Raw genomic sequence first — 22,633 nt, 5'->3', positions numbered from 1 at the left:
TGGGTGGGGTTATGAGAACTTCTGTACTGTTTAAATTTCTTTTACAAGGATTATCTATTACTTTTGTAATTAAACATACATATTTTGAAAATAATCAAATTAAATGATCATGGGTCATTTACTACTATACTTTCTATAACTTCTGAGATTTAAGTATCAAGAGAAGAAAGAATAAATTGTTAAACTAACATGGAGGAACTGAAAAACCATTTGGGACATATCAATAGCCTTTAAAAGGAATCTGCTTCTCTTTGTGTAGTTAACCATATTTACAAAAATAATAACTTAATATACTAAATGATATTTCTAGATCATTAGTACCTTTTTCAGTGTTTTCAGGGCTGGATTTTACTGATCCTGCTTCCTTCTCATTTGTAGGCTTAGAAACTAGAGGGAAAGAAGATAAATGCATTTTGTAAAATATTTAACAAATACCTTTTGAAATTAAAATGTTTTATATAAAGATTTATAAGCGCATGTTCTTTTCTTCAATTCAGCAAGCAAATTTTAGCTGACCTGACCTCCTATCATCAGAAGACCAAGTATTCAAGAACTTTTATAGTAAAAAGAACACTAGAGGAAAATCCATATGAAAAAAAATCCTAGAAGGAAGTATACCAAATATTAAGTATTTGTTTCTAGGTGGTGTTTTCTTCTTTGTGATTTTCCTCAAATTAAATTGTATTACATTCATTATTAGGAAAAAAGCATACTAGAAGTCAGAAGATTGAGCTAATATTCCTGATTGTGGAAATAATTCATTGTGAAATCCTGCACAAGTCTCTACTCAATGCCCTTATCTAAACAATTAAGAGATTCGACTAGATTATTTGTACAGTCTTCAAAATTACTGTCCAAACACTAATATATAGTAACCATAAATATACATTAATCAGGACTTATCCCTATATAAGGCATGCACATTTATGAAAAAGAAGCAAAGACACAAAAAATGACCTCGGAACACTTCCAAATTATGTTTTGGAGACAGACTCATCCCTGTCTCCTACATCTACAGTGATTCATAAAAAATATTCACTGTCTGAATAATATTTATGACCTTCAATTATCAAAGATTCTATTGTCTTCATTGTATTTTTAACACGGTGTGAAAATGATGATGCATTTTAGAAATTTCTGTTAACATAATAAGTAGGAACAAAATGCACTTTCTTTCTAATTCTTCAGTAAACATGAACTTCCATACACCAAAACCCAAAATGCAGTTTAGTCAATTAGTCAAATATTTATGGAGTATTTACCATACATTTAGCACTGTGCTCAGTGCTCTGCTAGCACAAAAGAAGAATAAGGTAGCTGGGTAAAGAATATTTAAGCCAGGAAGAACTCTATGAGTGACTAATCATCAAAAGAGATACCTTTTTGAACAGATATTTACCATGGAGTTGACTGAAATAAAGTATTTCTTCCTCGGAAAGTTCCTCTCCCTTTGAAGGGTCATTGAACTTCACTTCAGTATAAGCTGAAAACAGATAACCCAAATCACATTTACTAATAAGGAGGGACAGAAAATAGGTCCTTTAATAGGTCAAGTAAATCTGGTGGCAGAAGGTTAAACAATGGGTTTCTGTAAAAGACAGACATGTGAAGAAATGTGTAAGTGGTACTACTATATTGTATACCAAATTACAAGCAGAACTTGATCACTTTGAGTTCCATTATTTCTCCTACTTGACTTTTAATAGTTTTCTGAGAGCCATTACAAGTTGCAATAAGAAAATCTGGCATTCGGAAATCTATGAAAATGTGACCTCAGTTATTTAGGATCTTCAGTGATAAGGAAAACATGAAGTCGAGTGCTCTATCAAATATGTGTGTTTTTTTTAAAATTTTTAATCCTTCTACTGGAAGCATATTAATTACAAGACAACATCGGACATTTTAATAGCAACTTGATGTGACACTGTACAGTCCTTCGTAATTAAATGATTAGGTTGTTTGTCCTCTGTTTTGCTGTGTTTGTGATCTGAGTGTGTGAAGAGTTAAAGATGGCTTTTAGATTTTTGGTCTGGTAAAAATGGTTCCTGGCTACCCTGGGAAGACTCTAAAAGAGATCCCAGGTGCAGCTTTCAATAAAGCTGTTTGTTTTTGTGAATTACTTCACCTAAGCTAAAAGGTACTTTTTGCCATGTTCCTTTATTTTAAAACCTAAGACTGTTTTCTTAAAATATGGATCAGGCCTGCAAAAAGCAGTCTCTTAAGGTCAGTGGGAAACACTTACATAAACTGGAACAGTGCGGTAACACTGAGGAGTATAGCAGGGTAGAAAGAAACTTGAGCTTTAGAGTCAGACCTCAGTATGAATTCCAGTTATGTAATTTATTAGCTGTGTGATCTTTGGCAAAGATTATTCAGTCTTTCTGACTCTTAGTTTTCTTATTGTCAAAACTGGAAGGATAATACCACCTTTCAGGGATATTGTGAGAATTAAATATAAGAATGCATATAAAGTAAATGCCTTGACAGAGCAAGTGCTCAATAAATGGTAGCTTTTGTTTTGTTTCTTTTTCCAAATGTTCACTATCCCTTCTGCCTGGTCTTATTTTTCTGAATAATTTGTAGTGTTTCACATGTTTTGCAGTTTGTCTAAAGTTAAGTTCTACTCTCTACTGATACAACAATAAAAATTCAACATTATACCAATATTCAAATGATAGGTAGTTCTTATATACAAACTCTTTATCATTAAACTGACCACTAACAGGAAGAAAACTTGTGAATCCTTTGTCACAGGCACTCTTTCATAGATTTCACTGTATTAGCAAAAGTACTAGTAATGTGATCCATAGGCTAAAATTAAAAAAAAAATGACCTTATATCATATTGGAAAATATGTTATTTGTTAAAATACAATTACATCTGTAATTATACTTGTTAATATGGAATCAACTCCTGCACACCATAAAGACTGTTAAACTCTTACCTGGAGGAATATGCAGCTTAAAAAGCAGCTTAAGCTTCTCAGTGAAACTTCCGTTGTACATTATATCTGTTCAATAAAATTCAATTGCAAATAGTCACATATCCAAAGAACATTCAATTGATTTCAGCAACAGGTTGATTAAGATATAGATATTAGCTAAGAATAGGAATTCAGAAACCTTCTGTTACTTATGCTAACAGTTAAACAACTACCCAGTCAGCCAGGTTCTCTCTTCCTAGTGTGTAAGCAAAATTACTCATTGTCAGAGTGATAAAATGCTGCTCTCCCTTCCCCCAACCTCATTTGAGAAGAAAAATCCTCTTCAAGGAAGCAATCCCTGATAAGAAAACATGCTGGGCTGTCTGGAAAAAAAAAGAAATAATATAACTAACTAGTGGCCCATCTACAAGTACAACATGTTTGTTGGATATTTCTCTACTACTTTCCTAGGCTATGTGGTTGGATTTTCTCCGAGGGAGAAAGTCCTCCTGGAGTACCCATTTGCCTGAGTGTGGGAAAATTGGGACATTCTCTTCCTTCACGTTAACTGTTAAAAAATCCATATCTAACAGCTTGCTTTTCTGGAAAAGGTTGGGGCTAAATGAGACCAATATACTTAGATTTAGCAACACATAGAAAAAGGTCCAGTAATCGCTAAAGCTGGAGACAATAAAACTCGGGCTGATAAAAATCTGACTAAATTGGCAATAATAGACAATACTAAATATTTATAGGGGTACCTTCATTTTTTTTTTGGCTTTAGAAAAGAAAATTGGACATCAATCCTACCAATTGCAGAAGAGAATTCTTTGAAGTTTATAAGGCAGTCAGAGTTTTCATCCAACAATCTGAATGTCCATAAAGCTAGTGAGTCTCTGTTTGCAGAATGAGCCCAGGGACTCAAGAAGTGATACAACACTCTGAACTGTTGGCAGTCAATCTGATACTGTTCCAAATATGGCAGACTTGGATCATGGTGCCTCAATACTGGATAACTCAAACACCAATAATAAGAAAAAAACAACTCTTTCTATTAAAAACAAATAAAAAGGAAAGTCATTAAAGCATAAAAAAAGTAATTTCATAACATTTTCTTCTTTTAAATATGTCTACTAAAATAATTAAAGATAAAATATTTAAGTGTGGTTGTGGAATGCTTCTATTAAAAGAGTATTATTTTTCATTTAAAGAAGAACAGTACCTTAAAGATGACATAAAGTTCATCCAATTCATGAAGGCTCAGTTTCACATCTTGTGATACAACACGCAACTTTAAAAAAAAAAAAGCAATTTAGAATTTAACAGTATAGAAAGTCTCTTTGAATCCATTTTGAAATCTCCCTGTTACAGAATAAAATATTTTTCTTCTAACTTTGAGAAGGAATAACAAAGATAAATGCAACCTATTTTGTCCTTTAAAAAGGTTGTACATAGACTATAGTTTGAATTCTCCTCTGGTATATGTACTTTGACCTTCATCTCTTTATATCCAGAAATCGCTGCCAAAGAACAGCCACTTAATGTCTAAAAATATAAGCAACAGTATTCTAAGTCTCAGTCCATACATTCCTCACTTGCCACATAAGCAGTTTGTCAGTTCACCATGTGGGGTTGTCATTAAACACTTTAAAGGCATTAGGAGATATGTATTCCCTTTCTGCGCCAAAAAACGTAAGCCAAAAAGTAGTAAGCTTAGAAAATATGTAATTTTATCCTACTCCATTAAGAATAAGCACTAATGGCACAATGGTTTTGGTATTTAAGAAATTTAAAAGCAAGGGTAAAGATAAAGGCTAAAATTAATGAAGTGGGAAACATAAAAACCAGTAGATCCAATAAATAATATAAAAAGTTGGTTAGCTGAAAAAATAAGTACAATAGAGAAATATCTTGCAAGTGGGATAAAAGAAAATTACAAATAAACATCTTTGAGAAGGAAAAGGATAATAGAAACATAGTTATAGAGGTCGTTAAAAATACCCAGCACATATAAGGTGGTATTAAGTATCTGTTGAACGAATTCCATATGCTTTATGCCAATATAGATGAAAGTCTAGATGAAATAAATAATTTCATAGGAAAATATAAATGACCAAAATTAATTCAGGAAGAGGAAGTTCTAAATAGAACTAAAAAGGTAACCAAAGACCTGCCCCCTATCAAAAGGCAGTAGATCCAGATGGTTTTAAAGGCTCATTTCCTCAAAATTTAAAGTAATGAAAATTTCTGTATGATCTATACTATTACAGAACATAAAAAATGTGACTTATTCCAAAATTCATTCTATGAGTGAGCAGAACTCTAATATGAAAACTAAATTTAGCACACACAAAAAGAAAGTAAGAAAACTATAAGGTAATGTCACTTTCACATAATTGTACAGAACCTAGCTAAAATACTTGGCAAAATTATCAACGAAATGACAAAAAAGGATTCAATCAAGAATCCAACAAAATTCCAATATTAAGTAGTTCTTTAATATACTTTACTACATTAATAAAATAGACAAATATATAATCTCAAGATATGGAAAAGTCATTTGATCAAAGTCAATATTGATTTTTAAGACATGCTCCCAATGTTTTAACCTAGAAACTGAATGAAACTCCTTAATTTGATAAACGGCACCCTTCGGAAATCAACAACGAATATCATACTTAACAATAAAATATTAAAGGTATTCCTATTAAATTCAGGACTAAGACGAGAAGTCTGTTTCCACTGCTATTATTCGATGTTTCTCTGAAAATGTTTCCCAATACAACAACAACAACAACAACAACAACGACAACAACACACACACACACACACATATCTAAAAGAGGTATAAATATTAGGAAGTGTCAAAACTCAAAGACTAGAAATGATAGACTTGTCTATTCATAAAATTTGAGAAATTCAATGAAAAAAATATTAGAACTAATGTCAGTAACACGGCCACTTAATAAAGCACCATATACAAACCCATAGTTTTTAAAACATTGCAATAAACAAATTAGAAAATATCAGAGGGGAAAAAACAGTGTAGGTGACAGAGGCTCTGTTCATCTCTCTGGCGACCAAATCGAAGTTGTGATGGAAACAAGGAAAAGCAGCAAGGAAAAATCGCCTGAAATCCAGATGAACAAGCCAAGCCATACAAGTAGGAAGAAATCCAAGAAATCACTCTGCAACAGCAGAAGGTAGGACGGGATGAGGACATGGGGCTACCTGGTCTCGAGTGGCTGAGTGAGATGGAAGCTGTGGCAGCAGCAGTGACAGATGCATCTTAAAGGGGCTGTGTCCAGGAGTGGATTTTCACTGTGGCGGACCTGCTCTCTCTGAGAACCAGTGCCAATTGGGGTATGTGCAGGGGGCACCAGGGACTTACAGGGAGACACTGCTGGAGGGAGGGCCGAAGCGAGACTTACTCCATACAAAAGTGCTGGCGATATCCATTGTCCTCTGTTGAGCCCTCCCCACTCCCAGTGCGTGGACACAGCACCACCATTGCTGTGAGGTCATCAGACTGGGTAACAGAGGTCGCTCAGCACAGAGGATTCCCTGAAACTCCGCCTCCTCTAACTCACAGCCCCACTCAAGCCACATTCAGTTGTGTCCTCAGCAAGTTACGTGTTCCTTGCTGAAACTCACACTGGAGGCAGCCTTAGTTTCTGGTGTGGCTTTTTTTTTTGGTGTAGCCTTTTGAGGTAACTATAAGCACAACATCTGGGGATTGCTTGTTGAATCTTAACAGGTGACCCCGGAGGGGCAGAGGCTTGAGTTAAACTTAGCCTGTAGCTAAACCCCTCTCAGGACTGTGCCACTGGACACCTACTTCACAAATCCACACTAATAAGACTGGTAGACTTAGGAGCTTTGCTTAATACACAGAAATAGACACGGAAAAGCAGTCAAAATTAGAAGACAAAGAAGCAAAAACCATATGAGAGAAGAGAACAGAGATCCAGATATAATGGAGTCAAGTAATCTAACAGATACAGAGTTCAAAACAGTGGTTATAAAGACGCTCAATGAACTTTTGAGAAGTGTAGAAAACTTCAACAAAGAGATAAAAAAAAAAACACAAAAATGGAAATGGAAATTATAAAAGAGAACCAGTCAAAAATGAAGAACACGTTATCTGAGATGAGAAGTATATTAAATGGAATTTAAAAAAAAGGAACAAAGTGAATAAAGAAAAGGATCAAATGCCCTACCTAGAGGATGTGAAAGCCAAGGATACTAAATCAGAATGGCAAGAGATAAGATGCCAAGACCATAAAAATAATTTAAGGAGCATATGGGACACTATTAAGGGTCCAAATATCCACCTGATCGGCGTAGCTGAAGAAAATCAAGATGTTGAACAGTTGTTTTAAGAAATAATAATGGAAAACTTCCCTAACCTGTTGAAGGAAATGAACATAAAACCCCAGGAAGCTCAGAAAATTCCAGAAACCAGGGATCCAAAGAGGCCCACTCCAAGACACATCATAATTAAAATGCCGAAGGTTAAAGACAAAGAAAGAATCTTAAAAGCAGCAACAGAAAAGCAGTGAGTTACCTACAGGGGTGTACCCATACGACTGGCAGCTGATTTCTCAAAAGAAACTCTGCAGGACAGAAGTGCTTGACACAAATTATTTGATGTGATGAAGACCCAGGATCTACAACCAAGGATACTTTACCCAGAAAAGCTATCATTTAGAATTGAAGGAAAGATAAAGAGCTTCCTAGACAAAAATAAGCTAAAAAAATTTATCACCACCAAGCCAGTGTTACAGGAATGTTGGAGAGACTTCTCTAAGAAGAAAAAACATATATCAAAAACAGGAATGAAGAATGGTAACAACTACATTCCTACCAATAAGTACCTCAAATGGAAAAGAATTAAGTGCTCCAACTAAAAGATATAGTGGATAAATGGAAAGAAAAACAAGACCCCTACATGTTGCCTATAAGAGACTCACTTCAGATTAAAAGGCACAGACTAAAAGGAAGGGGATGGAAAAAGATATTACATTGATGGACCTAGATGGTATTTAAGTCAGACAGAGAAAGAAACACTATATTATTTCTCTTATATGTGGAATCTAAAGAATAAAAAGAACAAACTAATCAAAAACAGACTCACAATTATAGTGGACAATTTGGTGATGGAAAGAGGAGAGGGGGGCTTGGGGGATGGGAGAATGAGGTGAAGGGTTAAAGATGTACAAATTAGTAGCTGATGGATGGTGAGGGGGATGAGGAGCACAGCACAGGGAATGCAGTTAGTATTAATATGTTGGCTAGGTGGAGGGTCAGGGAGGGAGGGAGGGAGTAATTGAGAGGATTGTTTTATGAATTATATATTCTAACCAATGTACTGTATACTTGAAATTAATTAAAATAATTTTTTTAAAAAATAGACAATGTAAAGGAAAACAAGATTTTATTCATATTAACAATAAAATCATCAAATGCATAGGAGTAGATAAACCCAGCAAGAAATGTATAAGACCCATATGATAAAAACTATAAATGCTTACTAAAGGATATTTAAAAATACATAATTAAAATGGATATTAGAAACTTTTCAAAAGCCTTACCAGATTTCAAAATAGACTATAAAGCCACAATAGTTAAAACAGTGTGGTGGTGTTGCTGAAAAAAGAGACTCCAGAAATAAACCCATGTATGTACATAAGTATTTACCATGTGAAAAAGGCAGAGTACAGTAAGGATGGACTATTTAATAAATGGTATTCAAACAATGGGCTGTTTCAGTTGAAAAAAATACCATTAGAGTCCTATCTCACATTATAAATGAAATATATACTTTAGGTGTATTAAAAATGTAAATATTCATGTTATGCAAAATAAGCCAGGCAGAAAAAGTTGAAAATCACATGGTATCACTTATATGTGGGATATAAACCTAAAAGCAACAAATGAAGAGGACAGACTCATAGTCATGGATAATAGACTAGTGGTTACCAGAGGGAAGTGAGGAGGGGTGGGGAGAGGGGAGAGGTAGACAGGGTAAAGGGGGTCAAATATGTGGAGACAGAAAAAAATCTAACTATGGGAGGTGAACACACAGTGTAAACATATATACACGCCTTACTGTTAAAGTGTACAGCTGAAACTTATTGGATTTCATAAACAAATGCCACCATAAAAAATAATAAATAAATACACATGATTTTGGAAAAAAAAGAAACATTCAGAATACATTCTAAAGAAAACTGGAAAATGATAAAAGGGAAATATTAGCCACAAATATAACCAATAAAGAATTCATATCACTTATATAAAACTCCTACAAATCAATAAAAGACAAACAACCTCACCAAAAAATGGGCAAGGGCTACAAACAGGCAATTAAGAAATGAAAAGGGCTAATAAACATGATCAGTGAAATAAAAAGTATGATTTGATTTTTTATCTATCAAATTGGTGCAAGTTAAAGATTTTAAATGTCTAATGCTAGTGGAAGTGTGTGGAAAAGAGAATTCTTATCCACTGTGGGATTATAATTTGGTACGAATCTTTTAGAAGATAATTTGACAGGACCTGCCATTTTTTTTAATTTTAAAAAATTATTTTATTTTTTAAGCATTTAAAAAATATTTTTAAAAATTTCAGTTATAGTTGGCATACAATATTATATTAGTTTCAGGTGTAGAACATAGTGATTAGACATCTATATAATTCACAAAGTGATCATCCTGATATATTTAGTGCCCCTCTGACACAGTACATAGTTATTACAATATTATTGGCTATATTCTTTAACCCATACCTTCTATTTCTATGCCTATTTTGTAACTACCAATTTGTACCTCTTAATCCTGTCCCCTTTTTTTCACTGGTCCCCCAAGTCCCCTCCCATCTGGTAAAATGTCCTCTGTATCTATGCGTTTCTGTTTTTTGTTTGTTTTATTCTTTAGATTCCACACATACGTGCAATCACATGGCACTTGTCTTCCTCTATCTGACTTACTCCACTCAGCACACTACCCTCTAAGTCCACCATGATATATCTTTTTCCATCCCTTTACTTTCAGTCTGTGTGTGTCTTTCGACCTGAAGTGAGTTTCTTGTAAGGTAGCATTTGGAAGAGTCTTGTTTTCTTATCCACTTAGTCATCAGTCACCCTATCTTTTGATTGGAGCATTGCATTCTTTTTCATTTGAAGTACTTGTTGACAGATATGTAGTTATTGCCATTCTTCACTTAGACTTCTGATACATTTTTTTTTTCTTTTTGTTAAAGAAGTCCCTCCAACATTTCCTGTAATACTGGCTTGGTGGTGATGAACTCCCTTAGCTTTTTCTTGTCTGAGAAGTTCTTTATCTGTCCTTCAATTCTAAATGATAGCTTTACTGGGCAATCTTGGTTGTAGGTACTGGGTTTTCATCACGTTGAATATCTTGTGTCAAGCCTATGGACACTCCCTTGTATATAACTAATTGCTTTTCTCTTGCTGCTTTTAAGATTCTCTCTTTGTCTTTAACCTTTGGCATTTTCATGATGATGTGTCTTGATGTGAGCCTCTTTGGGTTCATCTTGTTTGGGACTCTCTGCGCTTCCTGGATTTGTAGGTCTATTTTCTTCACCAAGTTAGGGAAGCTTTCCATCATTTCTTCAAACAGGTTTTCTTTCAATACCTTGCTCTATCTCTTCCCCTTCTGGTACCCCCATGATACAAATGTTGTTACACCTTAAGTTGTTCTAGAGGCTTCTTAAACTTTCTTCGTTTTTTTGGCTTCTTTTTTCTTGCTGCTTTGCTGATTTTCTGTATGTCACTGATTTGATCATTTATTTCATCCACTCTGTTGATTCCCTCTAATATGCTCTTCATCTCAGATTTGTATTCTTCATTTCTGACTGGCTCCCTATTATTTTTTCCATCTCCATTTTTTTATCTCTTTGTTAAAGTCCTCACTGAGTTCATCTACCCTTCCCCTAAGTTCCTTGATCATTCTTATAACCAGTGGTTTGAACTCTGTATCTGGTATATGCCTTGTTTCCATTTTGGTGAATTCTTTTTTCTGGGGCTTTGTTCTTTCATGTGGGACATACTTCTTCCCATTTGTCTCCCCATTTTGGCTGCCTTCCTATACCTGTTTCTATGTATTAGGTAGAGCTCCTAAGTCTTCTGGTCTCAGTAGAGTGTGTTTATGTAGTATGTGTGCTCTGGGGCCCAGTGGCACAACCCTGGGAGGGGTCCAGCTGCAGGCCAAGTTTAGCCATAGCCTGTACATTCCCAAAGTCACCAGAGAAGAGTCACCAAGCAATCCACAGATGGCTGCCACCCATACTGGGCTTGCTTATAGGTGCCTTGAGTGGCCAAGTCAGAAATCAAGGCTGGCTGTCACTAGTGAAGGGCTTGGGGCTGCTCAACAAGAGATGCAGGGTGTGCCGAGGCCAGATACTGCTGCTTTGGGTTTTGTGAGCCTTTGAGAGAGTTTATGAAAGTTCGCAGCAGGAGCCAAGACAGCCCGTTTGTACGGAATAAATTTGTGGAAGTGGCTTGGGTGAGTAAACAAGTTGGTAGAAGCGGAGTTTCAGGGAATCCCCTGGGTGGAGCGACCTCTGTTATCCAGGTTAAGACCACCTATGTCTACAGGCTTGGAGAGGGGAGGGCTCAGCAAAGGAACAATGGCTTTTGCCAGAACCTCTGTCCTGGAGAAAGCCACCCTTCCAGCCCTTGCCCTGAAGCCCAACAACTCAGTTCCTCCCTGTGTCCCTGGCACCCCTCAGGCAGCCGCCCCAGCACTGGAGCTCAGAGCAAATAAGTCCATCAGTGAGTAAGCCTGGGCATGGGCCCTTTAAGAGGAATGTCTGCAACTCCTGCAGTCTTCTGTCTCCCTCAGCTACAACCTCCACTAGTTTTCACAGCCAGAGGTTGTGGAGACTTCTCTTCCTGGCACTGGAACCCTCAGCTAGGGAGCCCAGTGTGCAGCTGGGACCCCTCACTCTTCAGGTGGAGGAAGGGCCTCTGCAGCCAAGATAGCCCTCTTGATTCTAGATCACCACATGTGGTTGTGGAACTGGGCCATTTTGCCCCCCCTACCATTTTGAGGTAATCTGTTATTTGAGGTGACCTAGGTGTGGGGCTTCTGTTCAGGCAGACCTCAGGAGACTCTGTACTGGTTGCTCTGTAGTTTCATTGACATTTTGGTGTGGTCACTAAAGGAGGTGTGCACAGCCTCTACCTTCTACACCAACTTGTGAAGAGTCCCAGGACCTATCATTTTTAAATGGGCAAACCCTTTGACCCAGCTTGCACTTCTAGGAATCCACCTTACAGAAGTACTCTTACAAATGTGTACAAATAAATAGGCAAGGATGTTTGGATAAGGTATTACTTATAAAAGCCAAAAAATAATACTAAATGTATATCTACAAGGAATAATTAAATAAAGCATAGCATATCTATACTATGGTATACTCTTCAGTACATTAAGGAAACTGGGGTAGATCTGTATGTACTGATATGTAATGACCATGATATATTTTTGAGTGAAAAAAGTAAGGTGCAGAACAAAGTGGCTGGTATGATCTCATTTAAAAAAAAAAACTACATTTACACGCCCCCCCCCATAAACATTTATGTCTATAGATATACAGAAAAAAGATCTATAAGTATATATTCCAAGTCATTTTAATGCTGGTTCTGGGGTAGGGAACCTTTACTATTTTACATTTCTGGAATGTTTGAATAATTTATAATGAGCATGTATTACTTCAGTATTATTTTAAAAGTTTAAAACTAAAACAAGAGGAGCTCTATGCTAATTATGTCATAGTAACTTCGCTGATCTAATTGAAATCCAAACATGGAATCTTCAGAAATGTTCATCTTCTCAGAGTTGTACCTCCAAGGACTTGGCCTTTAAAAAGTAGATTTACAGAAACAATACATGCAAATTATGAATACTCAAACAGCACAGAAGGATATATACAGCAAAGTAAAATTCTCTCTCTTCTGGTTAGCAATTTATTAATCCCATTCACCATAGGGAACCAATATTAACAGTTCTAATGTAGTCACCCAAATATTAAAAAGGAGACACTACCCTGAACAAGCCCAATCCCATCTGATCTTGAAAGCTAAGCAAGGTCAGGCCTGGTTAGTACTTGGATAGGAGACCACCTAGGAAGATGAGGTGCTATAGGTGTAAGAAATAAAAATAGAAAATAAAATAAAATAAAATAAAAAGGAGACACTAAAAACAGTTTTATGGCTTTTTCGCTTTATCTTAGATACCCCAGGATAGTAAGATGTATTAGCAGCTTTGACTATTATGTAGGTCAGCTGTTCTTAATGACAAATCACATCATAAATATGCTATGCTTAAATGTCTACATCATAGCCATCACTATTGAAGGTCAAGTAACACAAAACATGTTGGAGAATCCAGCATGATTTAATTAGAATAAAATAAATTATTTCCTCTCAAAAATTTATAGTAAGCTAAGCTACGGCAAAAATCTAGCTCAAAAGTTTAGTTATTTTTATTTTCTTTACAAAGAATAATTTTTTTAAGGGAAGCTGAAAAAAATATTATACCAATTAGTTTTTCCCCTTTGGGTGGATACTCACCACATTCTGCTTTGTTGTTTCCTCTAAGGTCTGTATCACATACAATCTACTTCGACAGCGCATGCTATGTATATCTTCACAATGAATACTACCATATTTCTGCAAGAAATATGATTTCAGTAGATACTCATGCATAATAAATATTTACTTCTCTTACAAGTGATTTTCATGAGACTCAATTCTCAGAGGCCTTGGTTCTACTTCTAGCTATTTTCTTAACTTGTTCAGTGATTATGCAAAATTTTACCTTCCACATTTTAGTTTTTCTAGATAGTCACTGAAGAGAATGCCATTTACTATGTGTCTAGACTATGCACAAGAACATTGGTAAAATTATTAGACTCCAAGAAGAGAATAATTTCACTTTTTATACAGTGATATTTAAATGTGGTCATTATTTGTGAAAATAAGTGAATATAGTTTTTTTTTAATGGAAGCAGAGGAAGCTATATAACTTAGAAATAGTTCACAGCACTCGTTTTTAAAGTGAAGTCATATTTTAAATTACATCTGTATTTGTATTATTATCTGACTCTTAATATACTACTAAAGATATAACTATATATAGTGATCATTTTAAATGCTATGTAATTATATTTATGGTATTAAAAAACTTACCTCATTTGACTCTCTAATTAAATCTGTAATATCCACTCTAATATGACTGCTTTCTTCATCACTCACATTTGAACCCTGCTGAAGAGTTGAAGGCAATGGGCTATCCTTATTAGTGACACTGTCAAAGAACCTGCCCGAAAGTGATAGTAATACAAGAATTAGTGGAAGTAAAATATGAGAAAATGACAGCTAATTTCTCCCTAATTAGAGGTTAATTTCAACTGAGAGGACAAGGGATAGTATTACAAAGAAGTGGAATTCAAAGATGGCATTGAATTAGGAAAATACAGAAGTGGGGAATGAGATGGTGAAGAAATTATTTGAGCCAGAGAAGAGAGTGTGATAGAAGCAAATGCAAACACACTCAGAGAGTACTCAGCAAATACCAGATAGCCCAGTCAAGATGGAATACAGGGTATGTTAGAGGCATGTAAGGAGAAATAAGTTAAAAATAGGTACATTGAGGCCTTCACACAATGAATTCTAGATGTTAGAGTGAGATATTCATATTTTACTCTGTACATAATGGAATCTGATGCACCCTTTACAACACTCATTCATTTAACATATACATACATAGTGTGTATACACACAGATACACCACAGGTGCTCCAATACAAAGCAGCATTCAAGGAAAATAAAGCTCAGCCTACCTGATTGAAAATGCTTGGAAACCAGAACAATTTCCCCCACTGGATATTTAACATTATCAATTACCTTTATCCCTTCAAATTACTTTCATACAGCGACACTTTATAGCTCAAACTGGGGCTATGAAAGTTCCAGCATAATGAATCAACAATATTAGCGGCTTACTTCAAAGTGATTTACTTTGTTATATTCTATTTGAAAACAGAGGAGTGGACTTTAGACCTAGCTTTTTCATTCAACTAGTTTTGTGACCGTAAGTCAATTGTTTCAAGTTTCTAGGGCCTAGTTTCCTCATCTGGAGAATAAGGGGACTGAACAACATAACTCCAAGGGGCTTTCCAGGTTTAAATATTGTGGTTCTTATAGTACCTGTTTAAAGCTGTTACAGCTTCGGCGTCATCTTTACATGCCAGCAGTTTGTCTAAATTATAGTCAAGTATTGCCAATCCCAGTTGTAAAATGGCCTTTATTCCATCATAGAAAAAACAGTCTACTACATTCACTGCACTTTCAATAGGCAGCACACTAATAAAAAGTGTAAGGAACCAGGAAAGAGAAACTGAGGAAAAGAATGTCATATCGGTCATGTGTTCTGTCAGCAGGGGAAGGTGATCCCTGATAAGTTCTTCAAAGACGGCCTGATCCACCAAGGCACCTGGAGAACATAAAAAGAAGTTTAAAAATGGACACCTTTCAAAAGGACTTGTTTCTGATATTTCCCACTTCTATTAGCATACTGATATATCTAATTTCTCTTCCTTAAATTATAAACTTCTTCAGTGCTTTTTCTGTATTTCACATATCTCCTTATCTGCTAGAAGCACTTGAAAAACTCAATTCAAATTCGTTTGAACAATTATTTATTGAATTATTATATGCAGAAACCTGTAATAGGTGATATAAGAGATATACCAATTAATAATGAAATGGTCTCATCTTCAAAAACCATAATATCTAGTAGAACTTAAAATAAATACACAGATAACTACAATGAAAGACAATAGAATCAATGACCTAACCGTGATACCGAAGGCTTATGGGGGTACAAAGAGATCACCTATGGTTTTAAGGTAGGGGACTATAGTGTACGCATTTTATGACTAAAGAAAATATTACACAATTAAGAAACCAAGAACTTGATCCTTCTTTCAAACCTTGAAAATATCTATATAATTCATAGACATGTGAATTTATATAATCATTTAAGCTGATTAAAATAACTCGCTCAAGAAATTATTAAAAATTTTCCAGTAGCTCACAATGCTTCAGATTACCATTGTTTTAGCAATATGAAGATAGTAAACTTCTATTTTATTAAGAGACAGAGCAGGTACTTTATTTTTTAAAAAAGCAACATATTAAATAATCTTCACAATCACTGCCCAGTATAAAAAGTTCTCCTTTGAGTAAGTCCGTGAATGTGACATTTTGATATTGCGTGCATTTTGTATATTTTAAAACCTAACTGATAAGTTCTTCGATTTGATAGGTATATCAACAGGCACACGCATTATTTGGAAAAGAAATATGTGTTTGTACATGTTTGTGTGTTGTTGTTTTTACCAATAATTCGATGATTAAAATAATCAGGCAACATTCGTTCACACACAGCAACCAGAAGCCAAAAAGCTTCTTCCTCTTTTGCATACAGAAGCAACACTGAAGTCAAAATGTTCATTGCCTAAAATTCACAGAAAAATACAAAAACAAATATTGTAATTTATTTTTCCATTCACTTAAACTGCTTTTCAAAAAAAAGTTCCACATTGATAAGTTTCAATGGATAAATAGGATTGATATTTAATCCTTATGGGGCTCTACTCATTATAAATTAATCTGTGGCAGAAAGTGCTAGCTAGTCATCATAATCCATCTCCCCTTCTTCCATAATATCTGGACATATGTTTGCTCAGCCACACAACATTTTGCAGACTTCTGTGTGAATAAATATCCATGAGACAAAGACCCTCCGATAGCATGCAGCTGAAATGATGTGTGTGCCTTCTAGGGCTAGCTGATAAAATCTCCCACAGCTGTTTCTCCATGCTCTCTCTTCCTTCCTCTTAGTAATGGCAATGAAAGAGCACCTGTTTTGAAGCCATGTTTTGAAGATGGCAGAGCCTGCTGTCAGCCTAAGTCCCTGAATAAACTCATGAAGGACAGCTGCCTACTGGCTGATTCTCCTGTTTATTCCTTGAAGTAAACTTTCATGTTTTGAGCTACTACTTCTTTGAGATTATTACCGTTAGCAGTCTAGTGTACCTAATTAATATAATATGTTCCTGAAGAATTTTTTCCAATGATTCCACCACTGCCTACAAAATAAAATTCAAACTCTTGACCTATCCTCGTCTATTTTATTGATTTCTTTTCTCCAACTACTTTACTTCATTTACCATACACTTCTACCAAACAGAACATAGTACTCTATACATTTTACATTTACCTCTATCTGTGTTTGGTTACATTGATCCCTTTGCCTGGAATGTTCTTTCATTCCATCTCCACGCACAAAATTCACCAATTTCCAAGACCTACAAATGCTACCTCTTCCATGAAGCCTTCTCTGATTCCTCTAGATGAAAATAATTTATCCCTATTAAAAATCCTGATGGGATTTTATAACTGTCTAATAACCTGTCTCATGTGCCAATAAATATGTTTTAATACTTATTAGTCTAGACACTTTTAAAGGCAAGATCCTTATCTGATTCATCTTTATGCAGTCTTCAGCAACTAGCACAATGTCTTTTACAGAGCAGGAATTTATTAGATATAAAAGACTTGTTATATATAAAAGTGAATTAATGAAATATCAGTTCTAAGTATTTCTACCACTATTCTGCTTAGATTAGTAACATCCACTATCAATCACCACTCAATCTCTGTCCTTATTATCACAATTTTCAAATGAGTAGAGTTGGATTTGATGGGATTTTATTACTTGGAACATGTATACAGTTTGGCTCATAAATGAAGTCATACCTGGCAGTATCCAATTTTGGGATTCCTATATGCATACGCAGTGAGTACCCGCCTCAGAGCAGATATGCCAGTGTCACTCTGAAAGGCAGGGTGCTCAGGCAGGGAGCGACGCAAATCACGTTCAATTTCTTCAGTGGCCAAGTTATAGGTCCCTAGGGACTGTTCAACCACTTCAGCGTAATAGCCAGGATTAACAGCCATGTCATTAACAGCACCTGTAAAGATGGTTAACATACAAAAGAAATATAATAAAGCTACTATTTGTGTATATACATGAAGAACTGTGATATCTTTAAATTTAGCTTTATGCTCAAGTGGTATCTGAGAATAAACAAAATAAAAAGCCAACAGAGTAACATTTTCATCAACTGTTTTTTCTCCTTAACTTTCTTTTGACACTAGGGATAGAGACTCCCCACCCCCACCCCGACTTAGCTATATCTTGTCTAACAGCTAATCTGCCTGGACGGATGTGTGAATATATAGGTAATCACAAATAACCACTGTACCTCTTTGATTAGTCTGGACTCATGATGAATAAGACTTTGTCCTGGTCACCTTTGTAATTATTTTTATTTAGTTTGGTACATAATGCCTAGAAGTGGCATAATTAATGTCTGTTAAACAAAGTGAATAAATGTAATACCTGAAAAAAGCATCCAGAGCTCTCCTCTTAAAGTCTCTGGAATCCCTCTTATAACCAGATCTCGAGACCTTTTGGTCCGAAACATGCTAACACCACGCCCGCATTCTGAAAATAGGATATTCCATGACTGTTCCTTCATCTTTTCTTTCAGCTATAATGACAAAACAAAAATCAAAGCAACTAAACATAATAAGAAATTAACTTCTTTCAAATAACTAATAACTCTCTTTACCATGAAACAATACAAATGGAAATCAAGAACATAAAAACTCAAAATCAGTATTCGCAGAGGGGCCAAACACTGGACCACTGTCATCACAAAAAGCTTTTAAATCCATGTGAGTATAATAGTTTTAATTTACTATTTTAATTCTTAGCTAAACTCATATACAAACAAAAAAGCCTTACACTTTGGAGGTAAAGCTTTGAACAAACATTCTCCCATAAATCAACTCAATTAAGATTAGAAAGTTATGTAAATAAAACCCAATGTTCAACTTTCATCTTTTATCTTAACTCATGATAATATTCCTTTTGTGTAATGGAACTGAACAAGTCATACAGTAGTACCTGATGGAAAACTTTTTCAAGTCCAAAAAGAAGAATGTTCGATATGGTACCTTCTAGTCTGCTCTAAGATTTTTATTTTTGATCAACTGTTATAGTCCATAGATTTAAATATTTTGTTTCCCTACCATTTTAGAATTAAGAATCTCCAAATTCTGAGGGTGAAATACTGTCATTAAGGCTTCAGTGTTCAGAGTTTTACTGCATTCTTTCTGACATGTCAAATATCGTTCCTGAATGTTATCAGATGGGTCTGAGGAATCAGAACTAATAGGAATCTGAAAAAGAAAGAAAATAATTGTCCCAAATTAATGCTTAAAGGTTTCTGCAAGAAGAAATAAAGTGCTAATGTTTTTTTCTATCATTTATAAACCACAGTCTATATGCACAGTAAATATTAAATCAATGTCTCAGGGAGACATTGTTTTTCTATCAAAATTAGAGATGTAACCACCAAATGTCTGCAACAGGAAACTCAGGACCTCAGTGAACCCACTTTGCTCCAAAGGCAACAAAATACTGGAAAAATATTTTAAAAAGAAAAACAGTGCATTACATGAGAAATTAACCAAAGGCACAGAACTGAAAATCATCAATTCAAGCAAAACTAATGAACCTCCATAAGAACACTAGTGTCTGTGAAGTTTCACTTTGAGGCTATTCCCATCTGCCACTGTCCCAAGCCAGCATTATCACAGCCAAGAAACGTTTGGAGCTTCATTAAAAGCCCCATTCCCAGGACACAGTCAATATTTTGACCAAACAGCATTCTCATTCTCCATTCCCAGGATGTCATTATCATTTTATTGGATTCAGAGCTCAGCTCTGTGAAAAAAAGCCCCTTCCTCATGGCATTCGAGAAAATGGTAACAATCTGCTGGTAACATCACAGCTGTCTAAGGCTATTTCAGTATGGGGTACACTAGATAGAGCTTGACTAAAAATGTAAAAGAAAGACCTGTATAACCAGATGACCATAAGGAATTTTGAAGGTTCCAACATATTCTTGGGGATCTAAATATATGCATGGATGTGCAGGGCTATGAACCTACTCAGGAAAGAAATGGGAGAGGAGAAAGCCTCAGTCACTCAGCTCTGGCTGACTTGAGAAGTAAAAAATGAAAACTAAGACTGATTTATAAATTGCTAGAAGTTTGGGGTATATCTTCACACAAAGACCCCCTTGGCAAGGTGAAAACTTAATGGTTCAAAGCATTTAAGTAAATCTGACTCACAAACGGCTGACCACTAATTTCTACTGACTCAGTGGGTGATCAAGGGCTTAAAAATAAAAAGAAGTATAAACACAAAAGCAACCAACGAAAAATGTCCTTGAGGAGGCCTGGTTCTTTGATTTTACAAACTAAAACTGTAAAGCAGCTATTATAAATATATTCCAAGAATTAAATAAACTACACTTAAAAAAAGAGCAAGTTAAAAAGTAGGAAAAGATCTACTTAGAGACCTCATTAAGATATAAAATGACAATAATAATAAAAGATGCTCAACATGATATATCCGTAGGAGATTGCAAATTAAGATAGCATTGCACATCAATTAAAATGGATAAAATCTAAAACAATGTAAACAGCAAGTGCTACTGACGAAGTGGAACAAGAACTCTCATTCATTGCTAGTGGGAAGACAAAAACGGTATAGCCACTTTGGAAGATGGTTTGGCAGTTTCTCACAAAGCTAAATATAGTCTTACCACACGATTCAGGGATTGTGCTCCCAGGTATGTTACCAAATGAGTTAAAAAGTTATGTCCACACAAAAACATGCACACAAATGTGTATAGCAGCTTCATTCATAATTGCCCCAAACTGAAAGGAACCAAGGTATCCTTCAACAGGTAAATGGATAAACATTGAGGTATATCCAGAACATGGAATACTTTTCACGAATAAAAACAAATGAGCAACCAACAAAACTAAGAGGTTTTTTTTTTTTTTTAATTTGTGAACGTTTGGCTAGATTTACCAAGAAAAAAAAATGAGAGAGGATTCAAATAAATTAGAAATAAAAGAGAAGACACTAAAACTGACAACAGAGAAATACAAAGATTCTAAATAGGCTACTATGGTCTCATTTGTACTACAAAAATTTTTAAATTTGATGTAGTCTAATTTGCCTATTTTTTTCTTTTGTCATGTGTTTTTGGTGTCACAGCTAAGAAAAAAATCACCCAATCCAAGGTCATGAAGATTTTCTCTTATGTTTTCTCTAAGAGTTTTATAGTTTCCCCTCTTGTTTATGCCTTTGATCTATTCTAAGTTAATTTTTTTGTATGGTCCAACTTCTAGAGAAATTAGCAAGACTGATCAGATTTTACTTCTGTCCTCACATTGAACTAAGGGATAGTCTGAGTATATACGTGAAGAGAATGAAAGATTAGAAAGTTGGGACTCTTGATGGCCAAAAAGAAGGATCTGTGTTCACAACTGAGATGCACATATATTTTTAAAGTACATGTTTTCATTGTGCTTTTCTAATATCAAAAGAAAAGTTAGTCTTACTGCTTTATAAGGATCTTTGGAAACATGGCAGAGTGAGAGATGTCCCCAGATCTCTCCCCTTGAAACAACAATAAGCTGAACATCTAAAATTCAACAAAAAACACCCAAACTGCATACTAGCACATCTGTACGTTAGCACATAAGAGCTAACACAGCCAGAAAACCTAGGCCGGACAGTGGACCAGAAGAAATAAAGAGGCTATTTCTCGCAGCCGCCACAGCTTCCTATAGGAGAAGGGGGAGGGGAGAAGGTGTAGCGATTTCCCTGAACAGCCCTTCTTGGGAGAGCTGTAATCTCCATGCAGCTGGCTGGCTGCAGGGCCCAGTCATCAGGGCAAAAAGCAGAGAAGCAGGGTGGGACCAGAGAGGACCAACAGCGGAATTTATGCCAGCTGTGTAACCAAGGCTGAGCCACAGCGTACAACCCCCAACCCGGAGGGCCCCTCCCCCCATACCCTCCAAGACCAAACACCACGGACCTCCAGCGGAATCTGAGCAAATGCAACTGAAAATGCTGCTAACAAGAACAAGGACTCAAACTGAGGATGGCGATCGTGATTAAATATCCACAAGAAAATTTAAGAAGTGTTATTAAGACTTTATATAATGCAGGGGTACAAGAGGTTTAGACGCCACCTACTGGAAACCAAAAGTGCCTTCTTTGCAACAGGCTAAAGACAGACCTTTATATAATAAATCTTCTTTCTTGAAAAACAGCAGAATACAATTCATTAACACCCACCCAGGCAGAGCAACAGTCCATTAAACACCATGAACAAGCAAGGTGACAAGGCATCTCAGAAAGAAAGAGAAAAATCTCCAGAAAATAAGCTTACAGACATAGAAATATGCAACTTAAATGACAGAAAATTCAAGATGGTACTTCTGAAAAAACTCAAAACTCAAAATGAGTCATATCAACAATTTCAGGAACTGAAAAAACAACTAGAAGAGCAGAGCAAGGAGATTGAAACCCTCAAACAGAATCAAATGCAACTTCTGAAGATGAAGAACACACCGCAAGAGTTGAAAAATGAAAGAGCAAGCTTTAGAAACAGAGTCGACCGAATGGAGGAAAGGATCAGTGATATCAAAGATGGAAATATAGAAATAAATCAGAAGGA

At 35.5% G+C, this 22,633-nt stretch overlaps 1 protein-coding gene across 8 annotated transcripts in view; it reads right to left on the bottom strand.

Moving 5' to 3' along the window:
* Positions 1-22,633, bottom strand: part of TBC1D8B (TBC1 domain family member 8B) — an 82,399-nt gene that overhangs the window by 27,111 nt on the left and 32,655 nt on the right. For all 8 annotated transcript variants that reach the window (XM_016148487.2, XM_016148496.2, XM_016148500.2 and 5 more), the window contains 12 exons: positions 19,119-19,268; positions 18,424-18,574; positions 17,778-17,992; positions 16,356-16,473; positions 15,162-15,447; positions 14,142-14,271; positions 13,524-13,622; positions 4,146-4,214; positions 3,734-3,974; positions 2,945-3,010; positions 1,400-1,483; positions 322-387 (listed from right to left, as the gene is read on the bottom strand). In XM_016148487.2, the coding sequence (XP_016003973.1) occupies positions 322-387; positions 1,400-1,483; positions 2,945-3,010; positions 3,734-3,974; positions 4,146-4,214; positions 13,524-13,622; positions 14,142-14,271; positions 15,162-15,447; positions 16,356-16,473; positions 17,778-17,992; positions 18,424-18,574; positions 19,119-19,268 (1,675 nt within the window). The remainder of the gene's footprint in view (positions 1-321; positions 388-1,399; positions 1,484-2,944; positions 3,011-3,733; positions 3,975-4,145; positions 4,215-13,523; positions 13,623-14,141; positions 14,272-15,161; positions 15,448-16,355; positions 16,474-17,777; positions 17,993-18,423; positions 18,575-19,118; positions 19,269-22,633) is intronic.

Source organism: Rousettus aegyptiacus, unplaced genomic scaffold (genome assembly GCF_014176215.1).
Source record: "Rousettus aegyptiacus isolate mRouAeg1 unplaced genomic scaffold, mRouAeg1.p scaffold_m13_p_9, whole genome shotgun sequence".
Taxonomy (NCBI): domain Eukaryota; kingdom Metazoa; phylum Chordata; class Mammalia; order Chiroptera; family Pteropodidae; genus Rousettus; species Rousettus aegyptiacus.
Note: the sequence above shows the minus strand (reverse complement) of the source record. Positions and strands in the feature narration are given on the sequence as shown.